This window comes from Rissa tridactyla, chromosome 9 (assembly GCF_028500815.1).
Source record: "Rissa tridactyla isolate bRisTri1 chromosome 9, bRisTri1.patW.cur.20221130, whole genome shotgun sequence".
NCBI lineage: Eukaryota > Metazoa > Chordata > Aves > Charadriiformes > Laridae > Rissa > Rissa tridactyla.
Genome location: NC_071474.1, coordinates 2,225,749 through 2,241,190, shown reverse-complemented (window position 1 = coordinate 2,241,190; position 15,442 = coordinate 2,225,749). Strand labels below are relative to the sequence as shown.

General features: G+C 42.5%; 1 protein-coding gene across 7 annotated transcripts in view; it reads left to right on the top strand.

Moving 5' to 3' along the window:
- MAP2K5 (mitogen-activated protein kinase kinase 5) overlaps window positions 1-15,442 on the top strand; it is a 141,443-nt gene that overhangs the window by 102,873 nt on the left and 23,128 nt on the right. For all 7 annotated transcript variants that reach the window (XM_054213674.1, XM_054213670.1, XM_054213672.1 and 4 more), the window contains 2 exons: window positions 12,824-12,885; window positions 15,207-15,252. In XM_054213674.1, the coding sequence (XP_054069649.1) occupies window positions 12,824-12,885; window positions 15,207-15,252 (108 nt within the window). The remainder of the gene's footprint in view (window positions 1-12,823; window positions 12,886-15,206; window positions 15,253-15,442) is intronic.

The following is a 15,442-nucleotide window of genomic DNA, read 5'->3' as shown; positions in this document are numbered from 1 at the left end:
GATAGTTTAATAGACTATACAAGGTAAAATAATACAACACAAGTCACTCTCACGACCCAGTGAATTGGTTGCCCAGCTTGTCCTGAGCAGTGATCGTGAATTCCCACCCCCCGCCCAACCCCTGTTTATATACCCCATAGACCCCGTGATGTCTGTCTATGGTATGGGACATTCCACTGGCCATTCCGTTGTTCTGACTATGCTTCTTCTCAGCTTCTATGGGAAGATGAAAAAAGTACTTGAATAGTATAAACATCACCTAGCAACAACTAAAACAATACACATTCTTGACATTCCTTTCATACCAAATCTGAAAACACAGCGACCGCTAGAAGGTAAGTTAATTCTATCCCAGCTGAAACCAGGACAATGACTTGCTGACTTAGCTGAACTTTTTAAAAGTAACATTTGGGCCTTGAGGGATGCAGTCAAATTAACATGAACAAGTATCCTTTGTGTAAAGGAAAGAAGTTCTAGTCCTCCAGCAGTGCTAGCTCTTTTACCTGGCTCTTTATGGCGGTCTGGTTCTTTGGGAGGTTTTTAGGCAATTCTGCTTCTTTCATCTTTTCATCTTATTCCTGTTACGTACATCTTTGGTCAAGGCATGGAGATTCCAAAGCACCAGTGCCGTGTATGTCAGCAGCAAACGGCTGTGTCTGTCCTAGAGAAGTTAAGTTAAGGATGCTTGTATTTGTACTTGTGATTTGCTACTTCTGAGCAAGTTACCTTTAAATGGGCCAGAGCTACTGCCTGTATCTAAGCTCAGCATTCTAAAACGGAGCCCTGAAGAGCTGTGTGTTACGCTAAAGCTTCTTGCAGCTTTCACATCTTTTCCTCAAGGTGGGAATTGTTCCAGTCTTCTCAGAAAAACTTTAACCAAGGAACTTTGTGCAGTCTGTAAACATCTGAGTACCGAGCTAGCTTTAATGTTAAAGTTTTGGTATTTACTTGTTTAACTTATTTTATGTTCCGCAGTATGCCACGAAGCCATCATTCTCCTGAGCTAGCGGTTCAGAGTGCACTGTGCTGCTGGGCACGTTAGGACTTCGAGTTACAGAGAACACTCAGCTGAAAGTCCTTTAAGTGCAACTCGCTTTGTTTTGCAACACGCTCGATGTCTAAGTGGAAGTTGCACGCCATAACATTTAGAGCCTGGGGGGAAGAGGAGAATGGATTGGCTCTGTAGTGTTATTTGCTCGGTACGTGTCTATTGTTAGAGGGTCATTTAATAAGATATATAGCATTTAGATAGTGGCTGCCACACCTGGAAGTGCAAATTCTTGGCGTGATGGTGTCTTGGAGGACATTTATATTAAGGGTTATTCTATTCTAGCTAATGGGCAGCGTTGACTTTTACAGATCCTCCTGCCATCCCCAGCCCTGTCCTGTGTACACAGACCTCAAAGCAAAATGTGTTTAACTTGTGACTGTTTTTTTTTTTCCTTCTCGCTTTGTCTTCTGTAAGATGTGCCTTCTGGGGAGTAACAGAGGGACCTGCGTGTTTGGCTAATACGCACTCTTCCTTCTACGCAAGGACCTTTTGAGAGGGAAAGTCTCTTTACTATCTGGTACTGTACAGCTGTTGTTGCTACCATGAGTATTAAAGATTAGAAATGCTTAGTGATGTAAGACTGATTATTTTGGGTCAAATTTTCCCCTTGGCTGTAAGGAGGTCCTAAAACTCATGAGGGGTAGGAGCAGAGCCCCCCCTCTCCTGCAGCTGCGCTGTACAGCCCGGCCCCGTAGGAACCCCCAGACACGGGTGCAGAATTCCCCACCTACCTTAATGACGATCAGAACGGCAAAGAGTGACGAGCTGGAGCTCGCCTCTCCCTCCAAAGAGACAGTGCTCCCAGAATGGCACGGCTTGTGGATGAGCCGTAGTGTCATAGGAGGAATAGAGCTGCAAGGGTGGGATCGAGCTGCCTTAAGGATCTTCAGCCCCCATGGAGCTTCATGCCAGAGTAATAATTTGCTGACGTTGTTGCAGTTGAAAACTCTGAGTCTTTTTTCCTGACGTCCCTTACTGTGTCTTTTTATGTGACGGAGAATATTTTAGACTTCCGGCTCCTAAAATTGTGATTAAACGGGTCTGGGGAAGAGACTGTTTCTTGAAACTGGGCCTTTGCTGGCAGCATGTTTACCCCAGGCTGTGCCCCTGGAGCCTGGCTAAAAACTCCAGAGCTTGATACAGGGAGAACCTAGAGGTTGTTAAAAATGGTGAAGCAGAAGTAACATTACGACCTTGATTCTTTATAATAGTTGCTTATTATATTTGCGGTCATAGGGTTTTTGTACAACTGTTCCATGTTCCACCAAAATGCAGCAGGAATCTGAAAGTTAATGTTCTGTTCATTCGTAATCATCTTTAATTCATAGAATTTGTTGATATCTGAACTAGTTAAGAAGTTGCTTCTGTATTACCTAGGTACCCTGGACTTTTCTCAAGCTCTGTAAGGCGGTGCACTATGGAATAAAAAGTGTCCGTGGGAGGTTTTAGGCGTTACACAGTAGTGAGATTTTTTTGGAGCTGTTTTTAAAGTCTTAGTGAAATATATAAGACACTGCAGGTCACTTGGGCAGTTTAAAAAGTCTGTTTGTTCGTTTTCTAGGTCTTAAATTTACTTGCAGAAATTCTGCAGAATGAGTGAATGATTTGAGAAGCAGGATAATTTAACAAAAAAATGTCAAGCGCGGTGGTTCTTCTCAAATCAGAGTAAACTATGCCTGACGGTTTTTTTTAGTTAAATTATGTTATTGGGCTTTTAATGGCATTGGTTCTGGGATTATTTTTTTAATGGCAAAATCAGCGAGGAGCATTGTGTGAATAGGATTCATGCCTGCCAGGACCTTTGTTTTTTAACATGTGGTAACTTATAGTGAAATCTGATCCAGCTACAAATAAGACACGCTCATTTAAGCAACAGTCCTAATCGTAGCAGCATCTCCTGCCATGATAAGACTCCTGCTTCTGGTCCAAAGATGAGGATAGACTAGTCATTAATGGAGTTCATCCTGCAACACAGCCGGCAATAAAGGCAGTCTGCTGTTATTTGAGAGCTGAGAGTAATTTAATATTCTAGCGCTCAACTTAGTTTGTCTCCAACTCACCGAAATGTTCTATGGAAAGCACTGAGCAGTGCAGATGAATCCCTATTGGGAAGGACATGCATCGCTTGCTGTGCGTGCAGCCTTTCCAGAAACACTCCGACAGGAAGGAGAATGGAGTCCTGCTGGAAGCAGGAGCCATTGCCTGGCTTGGAAGGTGTCCTAGATGTGGCCCTATGTTTCACGATCATGCAGCCAAAGAATTTGCAATGCAGTCTACTCGGCACCAGGATTCTGCCACAAAAGCGCTAGGTGCATTTAAAAAAAACAAAATTTTTGTTATCGGAAGCCATTCTAGATGATAATTTAGAAATGCAAACAACAGAGCCTCCGAATAATACCATTAATATTGCAGACCCCAGAAACGATGCATGGGAGAAATGCAGGCCACCTCATTTCACTTAGTGGGTTGACTCTGAAACCTAAAGATTGCAAGTAAAATCAGTATGCTTTTTAACTTTTCTTGCTGCTCACGGTCTCAGAATGCCTCACGTGATGATTTTCTTTAGCTGACAAAAAAATCTTAACTGTTCCCTTCTCAGCCTCCCACTCTCCAGCAACCTCCCAGACAACCTACATGGTCTGGTTAAGTCATCTCACTGCTGATGTCTGCAAGAGCCGCTCAGTAAATCAAATTCCACTTCCAAACAGAGATTATGAGAACTGTAGCCTTGATCGTAATTATGCATTTTCCTTTTACTGCATTAGAACATTTTCAGTTTAAAAGGTAAATGAGGGGGCTCTACATTTTCAGTTTGGTAAGCAGTGGGTTACTGGGCTCTGCGACTCTGCAGCAAAATGTGGGGTTAGGTTTTCAGGGAAATCAGAGCTCTGATCATAGGCTATTTTGTGTGCCTTGCAGCCGGTTGAAAAGTGGCATTGTTTTCAAGATTCTTCCAACCTGTAGTTACTCGTTTCCCTGTTACCTTGTTGTCAAAATGTATTAGGTAGGAAAGTACTGGTGAGTTACTTCCTCAGCTGTGTTCCAGGTGCGGTATTTCTAAAACTTTTCCTGATTTCCTTTTCCTGATTGCTAGTCAGATCAGCATTTAGTAGAACGCCTAGGTGATTGCAGCTTGTGTATGAAGATCCCAAAAGGCCGACCCTGGCAGCTCTCGGTTTTTCAGCACGTCAGCTTCCCCTCCTTCCGATCCCGTTTTTGGCTTTAGAGGTGTCTGCTCTGCATCCGGAGAAGGTTGAGTAGACAAAACTTGCATTGTGGAATGCATCCAATAGGCAGCCCTCCTGACTTCAGCAACTTCTTTAAATTTTCTTTAAGCTCTCCAGGGCTATTTTGTTTGACCTTTATTTAGTTAGAGTATTCCTTCTAGGAAAGCAATTATTGCCAGCCCCTTGGGTGGTTGCTGTAAAGCGGGTTTCGCTGTACTGGAGCGGTTGTGGTCACAAGCTCTGTAGTTAAGCATCAGCTCTAGTTTCTAACCCTTTCTTCTTCATAACCTGCAATAAATTAATTTTGTTTTCAAAGTTTCCATAGCTTGTCTCAGTGTAATAGCGACTTAGGTGTTAGTTTTGGCATTTTTTTTTTTTTTTTTAAAACTGGACTGAACTAGGGAGAAAAAGAACTTGATTTTTGTCCATCGCTTTTATTAAATCATTGCATTATTCCAATTACATTAGGATTGAAGGAATGAGGAGTGAAGACTTCCAAGAGCAAATCCTAATTTCACAAATCGGAGGCAGCCTTAAAAAACCTGCCTGTTTTGATGAGCCATGCAGAAATTTAAAAGGAAAAATTAATTAGTTGTACTCATGAATCCTTACTCTGATAGCTTGATGAGTAAGTAGTGAGAAGCTTTCCATGAGTTTCTTGAGCATTTCTGTTAAGTGCCCCCACAGAGATACTCGGTCTCACAAGACTGCAGTTTAATCTAGCTCAAGGACTTCACAAACTCCACAAATCAAAGACCTCTTTTTTTTTTTTTTTTCGTTTTAAATCTGTTCTCTAGAAACATTTAGCAGCATCAGTTAACGCTAGCGCAGTGTTAATGCTGAGCTATGAAGCATTTCAGTGTCAAGAAAATTTCACCTTTTCCCATGGAAAAAATATCTTGCACTTAATACTTGTATCCTATATAGTTGTTTCTATTCCCTTCTTTTTTCGCCTGCTTAAATATATCCTTCTATTTATTGCTACGGCATGGCCTTAAAGATTCACAGGATGTTCCGCTTGATCAAATAACCCAATGAAGACCGTTCCCTCTCGAGTGCGGAATTTCTTAACCTTCTGCATCAGTCCTACACTTTGCTATTTCTATAAATGAAGCAGAAAAGTCCAAAGGCTCAGATTGAAAGAAGACTTTTTTTTTTTTTTCCTTTAGGAATTTCTCTTTAGATTCTCAGGTATTGATTTAAATGTGTAACGGCTATATTTAACCCTAAAAATTTCTGGAGTTTTGAAGATTTCTGTGCAAGAAAAGCTGCTGTGAGGATGTACATGTGTGTACGCGTGTGTACACAAACTCACCATAATTTATTGTGGGGATAAGTTGGTTTAGGGTATACTTTTATTGAGACAGAAACTGTGACCTTACTAGTGTATGAGATTGAGAGACTTTATAGGAACAAGGTAAAACCACAGGTAGGAATTGCTGAATAATTACCTTTAGACCAACCTGAGCAAGAACCTTCCCAAGAGGGCAAGCTCATTTAATGGTTCCTAAAACTCAATCTCGTGGATGTCAATGGTCATGCTTGATTATTTGCAGCAGTGTTTTATGAAAAAGCAATAAAAATGCATTGGGAGTGTACAGAGGAAAAAGGGAACAATAAATGGTTTTAGTTTTTCACTTGAGTCCCTTCGGTGTGAACAGGTAGAGGCTACGTTTCATGCTGCTGTGCCTTAGCTATTTGAAATGTGCGTGTGTGTGTGTATCTACCCAAAACACTGCTGTGCTCTGCTAGCTTATGATCGACAAGAGACCAGCAATGAGAGGAAAAAATTCTTATGTTTGTTTTAGAGAGAAAGCAATTACAGTTACGGTTAAAGGATTAACCTGTTTTCCAGCTACCTGTACGCTTATCTGCAAGGCCCTTTAGAGAGCCACACTAACAAGTACAGAGCTTGGCGAGAGGTAGAAAATGTCATGTCGTACACTCTAGATTATTCCTGACGTTAATTACACTCTTCCGCGTCTTTCCTTCCCTCTTCTGGGCTCTGAAAAATATCCCACAGTAGCAAATGCTGCAAAAGTGACAACCGAATAGCCCCGAGTATCTACGGACTTATTTAACCAGAAACATCTCAGTGCCTTCGGTACGAATGTAGGTTACGCATACGTGATATTTTCAAGAACTTGGGGAGCAGGTAGTGCTGCAAAGAGAATAGCCGGTTCTCACGTGATTTGAGGTGTTAAAGGTAGGCTGAGTGTTTTGGTGGATAAAACACTGGCCTTTCGACCTTGGTTCCCATCCAGCTGGAGATCTGGAAATAAATGAGTTTACTGCTGACACTCCAATCCCAGCAGACGAAACTTCACACCAAAATGCCCCCACGTATAATTTGTCACATTTGGCATCTGCTACTAAGAAAAGAGCAAGAAGCGACCTGGCGCAGAGATGTAATCATCTTTCACCTTCCTGCTGGAGGTGGGAGTATAACGGGGACAATCCAGAAATGCTTTCAAGTCTGGGCCTCTGAGCCACCTCCAGACATCGCTGTCTTCTGCAAACTTGTTACTTGTAGGAAATCACCTGCCATTAGGTTTGTGCAAGGCTTTTGAAGTAGATTGGCTAGAAAGTCAGAAATGGATTTTATTTATTTATTTTTTTTTAGGAACGCTGTAGAGGAAAGTTGTCCTTGTAGGAGTACATCTGAACGTGTACAATATTGTAGCTCCTTGGTCTCGTTGGCACAGCTCGGTAGCTGCGGTGCATTTATTACGTGTAATTGCACTTTCTGGTGTATCTAAAATTTAAGTTTGTCTGAAAAAAAAAAAAAAAAATCACTATTTGGCCACAAAGTAAAATGCAGTCACTATATTAAAAATGTGTGTATTCTTTGAAAGCTTTAGTAAAAGAGAAGCTGGAGTGCGTAAAAATCCTTTAATCCTAGAGATTTTTTAGGCAGAAGTGATAAGCCAGAAATGCTTTGTGAAGCACACACAATATTTATTAAATACTGCCGTTTCAGCTTCAACGGACGAGTTGCAGAATAGGAGTATCTGCCCAGAGGAGATGATAATTTCAAAGGCAGGGTGTGCTGGGGAAACCCAGAGGAGAGAGGAACTGAAGTTTGGTTTGCTGGGTTCTGCTAACTTCCCTCTTGTGGCCGCCGAGCCATAGGACCATGGCATTTCCTTCTGCACAAGCATCGCACTGAGGAGAGAGTATTGCAAAATAGCAGGAGCTGTGGGGAACGGGGAAATTTAACCCTTCACAGAGGGGGAGGGAGCGAGGAGCTGAGAAGAGGGGCGTAAAATCTGTTTGCCCTGAACGAGGCGATCCACGGGGAGCACCGGCCTCTGTTGCCCGCGAAGCGGAGCTGAGCTCGTCTTCGAGCCTGCGCGTCTGTGCAGCCTGGCGTTCTTCTGGGGACGTCTCGATGACGGGCTGCCATCGTTCCGCACCGTGGCTGCCCATCAGGCTGACCCCCGAAGGAGGAGGCAGGAGGAGCACAGGTTTGATCTTAACACGCAGCTGGGGGCTTTGCCATTGCCTTCGTGAAGGTTTTAGGTAGAAAGCTATATCTGCGGATTTTCCTGTTAATGGGAGATTGTGGGCTTTCTCTTTCTTCAGAGAGGATGTGATAAATCTTTGACTTCCGGTGGCTTTGAGAAAATATTTCACGCTCAAGAAATTGTCTGTTGGAGTAAGACCTCCGAAGGTGTGTAAAGCATGGGATGCTTTTCGTGTATATTGCCAGTCAAGAACTACTCCCAAATTTCATCGACGTAAAATGTTTCCAAACTAAATAAGCAACTCAAAGCTGTATCTGTTCAATTTGCCTCTTGAGTTTGTCCAGGTAAACCTCCAAGCTGGACAGAAAGGAGGGGAAAGTTGCCTTATCTGTATTTATTTGTGGGTTTGCTGGACGTTATTGCCTGAGCCTTAGTAGCATCTCTGCTGCTGCTCTGTTTAGTGAGATCAAGCAGATCAGGAGACATTTCAAATAATAGGTTTGAGAATTAGGTGAGGATAATGGTCAGACCTGTAATTCAAGCTTTTATCGCATAGGTTACAAAGAATTGGTTGACTTCTGGACACACAATTAGGTGGTTCACTCTTCCCTTGTTCAGACCTGTGAAAAAAAGGGGAAAAAAAGAAAATACAGATAGTAATGTTATCACTCCCTTCAAAAGGGAGTGCTTTTGAAGGGATTGTCTCAGTGTTCTCGTTCTCAGGTCTTCATTTAGATAATGGGACTTCCCCTAACTCCATGGAAGTCAATAAGGTTTATACCAGAGCCGTGGCACTCTATAAATTAAATATTAGGAGCAGTGTTTGAAGTTTAAAGCCCTCCCTCCTCCTGCTAGCTCACATTTTCTGCTGCTGTGCTTTTTTCTTTATGCCTGAGCACCTTGCTGACACGTGCTAATAACAAAATGCCAAGAGAGGGTCCAGTCGGAGTTACCGCACATTAAACATTCTGAACTTGTCCTTTTGCTCATAGATTGTGCATAATTAATAATTAAACGGTTTCAGTTGTAATGGGTTGACCTTCTTGAACCGTTCATTATTCACAAGGCAAAGGCATCACTCAAACTTTTTTCCTATTGCCCTTCCCCGTTCTCCCTGTGTGTGCACAGTTTGGCTGGTTTGGAGAACTCAGAGGCTGATCTTGTCTTCTCCAGCAGCAGATCCCGCTTACGGAAACACTGCTTGGGTGCTTAGGGAAATAGCCAGTCTTGGGAATAAGCTGCCTGGGGATGTAGGAGGCCAGTGGTACATTGACGTTTACAACCATTACTGCCATTTTAGCAGCATCCCCAATACATAGGTCTTTGTGATACTGGTTAAAATATAGGGTGTTTAATGAAAATGGAAGAACCATCTCCTAGTTTAAAATGAGTATACTTGTTCCTCACTTCTTTAAAATCTTGGTTTTCTACTTTTTTTTTGCCTCTGTAGTATGATTTCAGTGTGCAGGTGGGTAAAAAAAAAAGGCAGGTCATCGGTGTGCAGCTGGACCATTCCTGTGGCTCCATCAAACGTGAACGTGTACACTTGGTGTAGACCCATGTAGGTTTGCTTTATTTCCTCATTTTCCCATCCCTTTGAGTCTCAGCCAAAGTCCAGGGAACTTCAGGATGCAAAATAGGATGTATTTATTTTGTGTAGTTTGGGAACTTTTGCTTTTGTACAACGCGGTGATTGCTCAAGTTACAGAGGTAGCAATAGCAGCGCTCTCTCATCAGAAACAGCTCTAATGACAAAATACTCCCACCTTTCTGCTACTCAAATGGTCTTGCATAGAACAATATCATAAATTGAAATATTTCAGTCATTGGTTTCCCTGGGTAGATGCGATAACTGAAGGGATGTTGTCTCTTTCTAAGGTAAAATGCAGCATTTCAGGCAGCTTTTCAGTGTTCACCTTTGGAAGCTGTTGAGGGTCCGTATTTTCCTGGTTCAGCTAAAACCAAAACCTGCCTCCTCCTCCTCCCCTATCTTACCTACGCTGTAACGTGACAATTGGCTCATGTGTATAGGAGTAAGATTAAAGTTTTTATCTGCACTGATCTGTTTGCCCTCAAACACGTTTCCCGGCAAGTGTTTTCTTGAGATTGATGCACTCTCCCAAAAGGCTTGCATTTTGTCAGGCAACTAGCCAGTAAATCTGTGGGGCGCCCGGTCTGAAATCCTTGGGAAGACTGTATTAAAGCTAGTTTTCATGCGGAAATCCAGTTGGGGTCCATCTCCGTGCACACGCACAGTCTCTTCCTGAGCTCCCGAGAGCAAACCAAGCAAGGCATGGCCATGGCTGACAGATCCATGGCAGAAGAGAGTAGGCCTGGATGGTGACGAAATACCTCACTGTACAGAAAAATGTGCCAAAAAAAAAAAAAAAGTAGCGTTTAACATTTACTTTCACCCAGGTGAAATTTTCTCGTGCGTTTGTGCAGCAGCACCTTGTCTCCTGGCTGTGCTGCATTAACACTGATGTTGGAGCAACTTCTTCCCTTGCCCGCGTGAACCCCGACGCTGCCTTGGCTGGGGATAGCCACGGTGAAACGCTGGTGGCTTCAGAGCAGTTCATGGGCTTCTGTTCCCCTCTCGTAAGGAAGTTTCACTCTATTATGGGTCTGTCATCTCTTCCTGACTGCAGAAATTATCACCCAGCAAATTAGCGTGAAGTGCCGTATTCCTTTCCTGTTCCCCAGCACGGAGTGATCCGACCCAGCAGCCGTGTTACAGGGGAGATTGTAGGAAGGTCCTCACTTACATTTTACTTCAAATAAATAGGGGGGTAGATCACAGAATCCCAGAGCGGTGGGGGTGGGAAGGGCCCTCTGGAGATCACCCAGTCCCACCCCCTGCCAGAGCAGGGTCACCCACAGCAGGTGGCACAGGAACGCCTCCAGGCGGGGTTGGGATGTCTCCAGAGACGGAGACTCCCCCACCTCTCTGGGCAGCCTGTGCCAGGGCTCTGCCACCCTCACAGCAAAGAAGTTCCTCCTCGTGTTGAGATGGAACTTCCCATGGGCAAGTTTGTGCCCGTTACCCCTTGTCCTGTCGCTGGGCACCACTGAGAAGAGCCTGGCCCCATCCTCCTGGGGGCCAATACTTAAATACCATTTAAGTATTTATAAGCGTCGATTTTGTCCTTTTGCTGGGCAGAGCCAGCTCCCTGGGGAATGGGCTCCAGTAGCTTCGCTTTGTATTTTTCAAAATGATGTGTAATACACGGCCGGAGTGTTTCCTACCTGCTCTGCTTCGGGTCTGTCCCAGCTGGGAAAGCGGCATTGGCCACTTGAGGTGGAAGCCCAGGAAGGCTCTGCTGGACAAGAGAAAATGGTGGGCAGAGGCCAAACCTGCTGGGCTCCGGGCTGACATTTTGCCCTGCATTTTCTGTATTAACATGAATAATTTTCATGCGCGGTTCTTTGAAGTGGAGAAAGTTTAATTGCGCTGCTTGTTTCCTTATGTTCCTTCGACTCTCCAGTGGAAACCTTCCTATATTGATGTCATTTATAAGTTTAGAAACAATAACCTCTCCCTCACCCGGTCTAAGTTCAAAGAGAATTTGGGCATGTTATATCAAACACTCCTTGTGTTTAATAGAGGTCTTTGAAAATCGTAAAGCAATTTTGGCTTCTCCTTTTACTCTTCAGTTACTTTTGATTTAATTGTATTTTCCAGCAGTTTCCAATTGTTTGAATTGGAAACAAAGCCTTAATAAGAGTTCTAGTTAATTTTCTGTCTTGTAATTACCGATCTCATTTTTCTGATAATTGGCCACAGCAATTATATGTATATTTACTAATCACATAGGAGGCTCTGCAGTTGGGTCTATCTGCCACCATTGATAATGGCACACACATTGCAGAGGTGCTTTTATCATCTTCTTTTTTCCACTACATCAAAGCTATTTCCTCGCATTCTCAATAATGAATACATGCATGCATTTGACACAGTTGTGTGCTAGAGAAATTGTTTGGCTCCCACCAAATGCTGCACGCTCTGAGTTTCTTGCCTGCAGCGCTGGAAGGTTGTATGTAATGATATATTGCTCATCCAAATGGCCAAAGCACTCCAAAGCACAGTGAGATTAAAATAAGTCATTCCTTTGTTAATTTAAATAGGTGCATGTATCATACTTTGCAGGGTACTTTGTGCAGGGATGTCAGGGAGGAAAAAAGCCGCCGAAAGGTATTTTTAATAGCAAATGAGAATAGATGAGAATGGAGTCATTTGCAGCTGCCTGTTTTATGTGGCTCTCTTGTTCCAACTGTAGGTCTAATGAGATGACACTGTTAAAGTACTCTGCAGTGTAATTTCATTACATCCTGAGCTGTTACACTATAAACACAGTGGAGCTCTCTGTCATTCTTGGAAAAACTCCTAAATTCGTAAAGCCCTTCTTTGCAAATGGTGGTGTTGTTTGTTCCCTGTTTGTTGTTTTGCTGTTTTGTGGTTTGTTTTTTTCTTGTGCTCTTAATTTTTTTTCCCTTTTCTTTCATAAATACTGGGTGGTTATTTTCTACCACTAGACTGGTAAATCCTGCTTTTTTTTTTCCCCCTCTTAAAAATTCTTTCGCCTTTTAAATCTACAACAGACAGCATATGAGGACAGCCTCTAAAATGAATAAGTGTAAATAAACATGAGTGTAAATAAATAGCAAATGCAGTGAAAGAAACAAAGGTCAACACAAGAATAATTTCACAGCTCTTTGTTAATTACAAGACCATTTGTGTGTTACTTAAATAATCATTAATTTCTCATTTACACTTTCCCTACCTTCCTTTTTACCCTGTGGCTATCATTGTCCTTTTTTCACCTCCCCTCAGTGTCTTTCCACATGTTTTTACCCATTGTGTAATACTCATTAGTTGAAATTCAGTGTTTTATAACACATTCGCAGAAGAATTTGTACCTTTCTCCCTCAAATTCTCGGCGTGAAAAGGGGGCTTTGTCGCGTCCTTTTTTTTTTTTTTTCCTTGTTGTTGCTGTTATATTACTCTCCCTCTAAAAAAAAAAAAAAAAATTATCTTCTCTCCTTCTGACTCTCTGCTTCTTGTTTCAATCCAATCCCAGGAATCGCCCGTCCTTCCAGCCGGGGAGTTCTCTGAGCCATTTGTACACTTCATCACTCAATGGTAAGCTCAGTTTGCAAACATGCCATGCCCTCAATGTAAATGATACATGCCATTAACTCTGCAGCTCGGCGAGACCTTATGGCTTTCCTTGCATCCTTTCTGAGAGAAGAGGGACTTGGGGGCCTTGGGCAGATGGGGCAGCAAAGCTAAGCAAACTGTTTAAATTATGTAAACGTTATTTACACAAAGGGTCGTAAAAGTACTTACAAGGGTTTTTTCCTGTTTTAATAAACCTGCCCTGAATGTGGGTGCGGGCTTGTGCTCTGAGACCCCTCCGAATTCATCCGGGGGGTAAAGGGGCCGCAAAGACTCGCGTGTATAATATCATTATTCAGGGCTTTTTAAAATATTACTTATAAAATTGCCTCAACGTTTAGAAGGGCAAGCAGCCTTGATTAATTCATTGGCTTTTCAGTAAGTAATTTTTACTGAGAGTCGTATTTTAAAACACACCACTGGGTGTATTTTCTTTCCTTAAAACTGAATAGTTCATTGAAAACCTTTTAAATTAAAGGAGAATTGGGGAGAGGAGGAATTTGTAGAATAAAGAAGACAGTTCTTGAGTGACTAGAGGATAAAAATCTTGAGGGTAAGCTATCCTAAAGAAACAAAATGAAGGGAAGATCTTTTTTGGTTTTAACTCTTCCTCCCCGCCCCCCCCCAAAAAAAAAAAAAAGGCATTAATTTATGTATGGCAGAAGAAACAAGCTTGAAATTTGTAAAAAAATGATGTGTTTGACAGAGAAGCGAACATGCACGTCCAGGGCTGGCTGCTCAGCTGTGCTAAATCAGATGGAGCCATCTCCGTGCGTGCCGAGAGGGATTCCTGCATCAGGGATGGGTCCTGGGCCCAGACAAGGCGCTGGGAGCCCCCGGCCCCACGCGGGTCTGTGGGTCGGGCTCCACGGCACTATCAGCGTCTCTGCTGGATGCTGGGGCCACTGCAGCGAAAGTCACCAAATAAAATTGAATTTTGAATACATAACATATGAGAAAGTACCTCTCGGGACTGACGTAGTATGTAACAATACAGACACAAAAAGCAGTCTGATTATCGGTTAATTAAAGTAACTAAATAATTAAAGTTTGTGTAACATAGGACTCCGTTTTCAGTAGTTTCAGTTTACAAAGAGCAATGCAATTTGGAGGACGCTGCAGCGCAGCTAACTGATACGCGTGGGGGCTGAGGCTTTTTTATCCCTGAAAAAAATTGATGACAGACTGTTTCAAAAAAAAAAAAAAAATTCTCATTGAGGCAGAGGGAGGGATAACCTGTGTTAAAATTTCCACAGATGTCAAACTGAAGCATAACTGATGGTGGCTAATAGCCTTGTTTTCCCTGGGGACGCAGCTACTTTGGACTGTCAGATTAGAACTGCTCCCAACCTACTCGTCAGGCAGCCTGCGTTACTCGCTAACGCCTGCGTTATTTGGGGTGCTTGTAGTTACTTGTAGGGAAGGGAAATTTGTATTGTTAATACCTCCGATTTACAGCACAGATCAGCCAGTGTTTTAGATACGGTGTTACATTGGCTGTACTTCTCAGCGGGAGGCATTACTGTTTAAAAAAAGCAAATAAGAAACCATATACTATTCAAGTAATCGATTCCTCATAAGTATTAGAGATGTCAAGTGAACGGCGTCTCAGACTTTATGACTTTATGCCAATTACGCCATAAACACTGGCTGTTTGGATGTAATCCAATTAGTCAGTAGGCAGCTCCTGATGGTCACCTCTGTGCCATGTTATTGTGTTCCTTCATGCAGCTAAGCACAGCCTTCAATAGCTAATTGCACCTGTTGCACAGAAAACTAGGACTATTTGGATGAGAAACATGATCTTATAAACAGGTTAATGCTGTGTAATGAACTATCACCCTGCAGTGTAATGGAAATAAATGTGAAAAAATGAAGGTAGAAACCCCAGGGTATTGCGCGTTCTCCTGAAGCTGTTTAGTGTTAGAGTTAAATTTCCCACCTGTTTGTATAATACTTTGTGTCGAGCGATGTAATAATTCCCTAGCAAAATGAGAATCAACTTACTGTGCCTTCTGAGCTGACTGGTTTTCAATGATTTTATATTTACACACTTTCATGGTTGCAAACAGCGTAGACCAGTACATCCTTTAAGGGAGGGAAGGGAGAGACCCATTAATGTTTTGGCTGCTGTTGGGAACCCTGCCTTCCATCGGCACGCGATAAAGTTAAGAAACACATAGAATTCCTTCACTCTGTGTTAAAAGAGGGTATCTTCAATATTTAAGCAAGTGGAATAACTGAACAGTTGTTTACGTATGAACATTTTGTTTTATGACACGTAGCATGAAAAAGCAACCAAAGGAAAGGCCGGCACCTGAAGATTTAATGGTAAGTGGAACTTCAGAGCCCCTCAGTATGTATTTGTCTGTGAATACTTTTTATTCATGTAGAAGCATATCCATTTTTTTTCTGCCTTTTTCAGTATGTACAAAATCAAATCTAAACTGTTTCTGGCTTGTGCAGCATATTTACATATTTCCAGAGAGCGCACAAACCAGAGGTGGAATTATGATTCCGC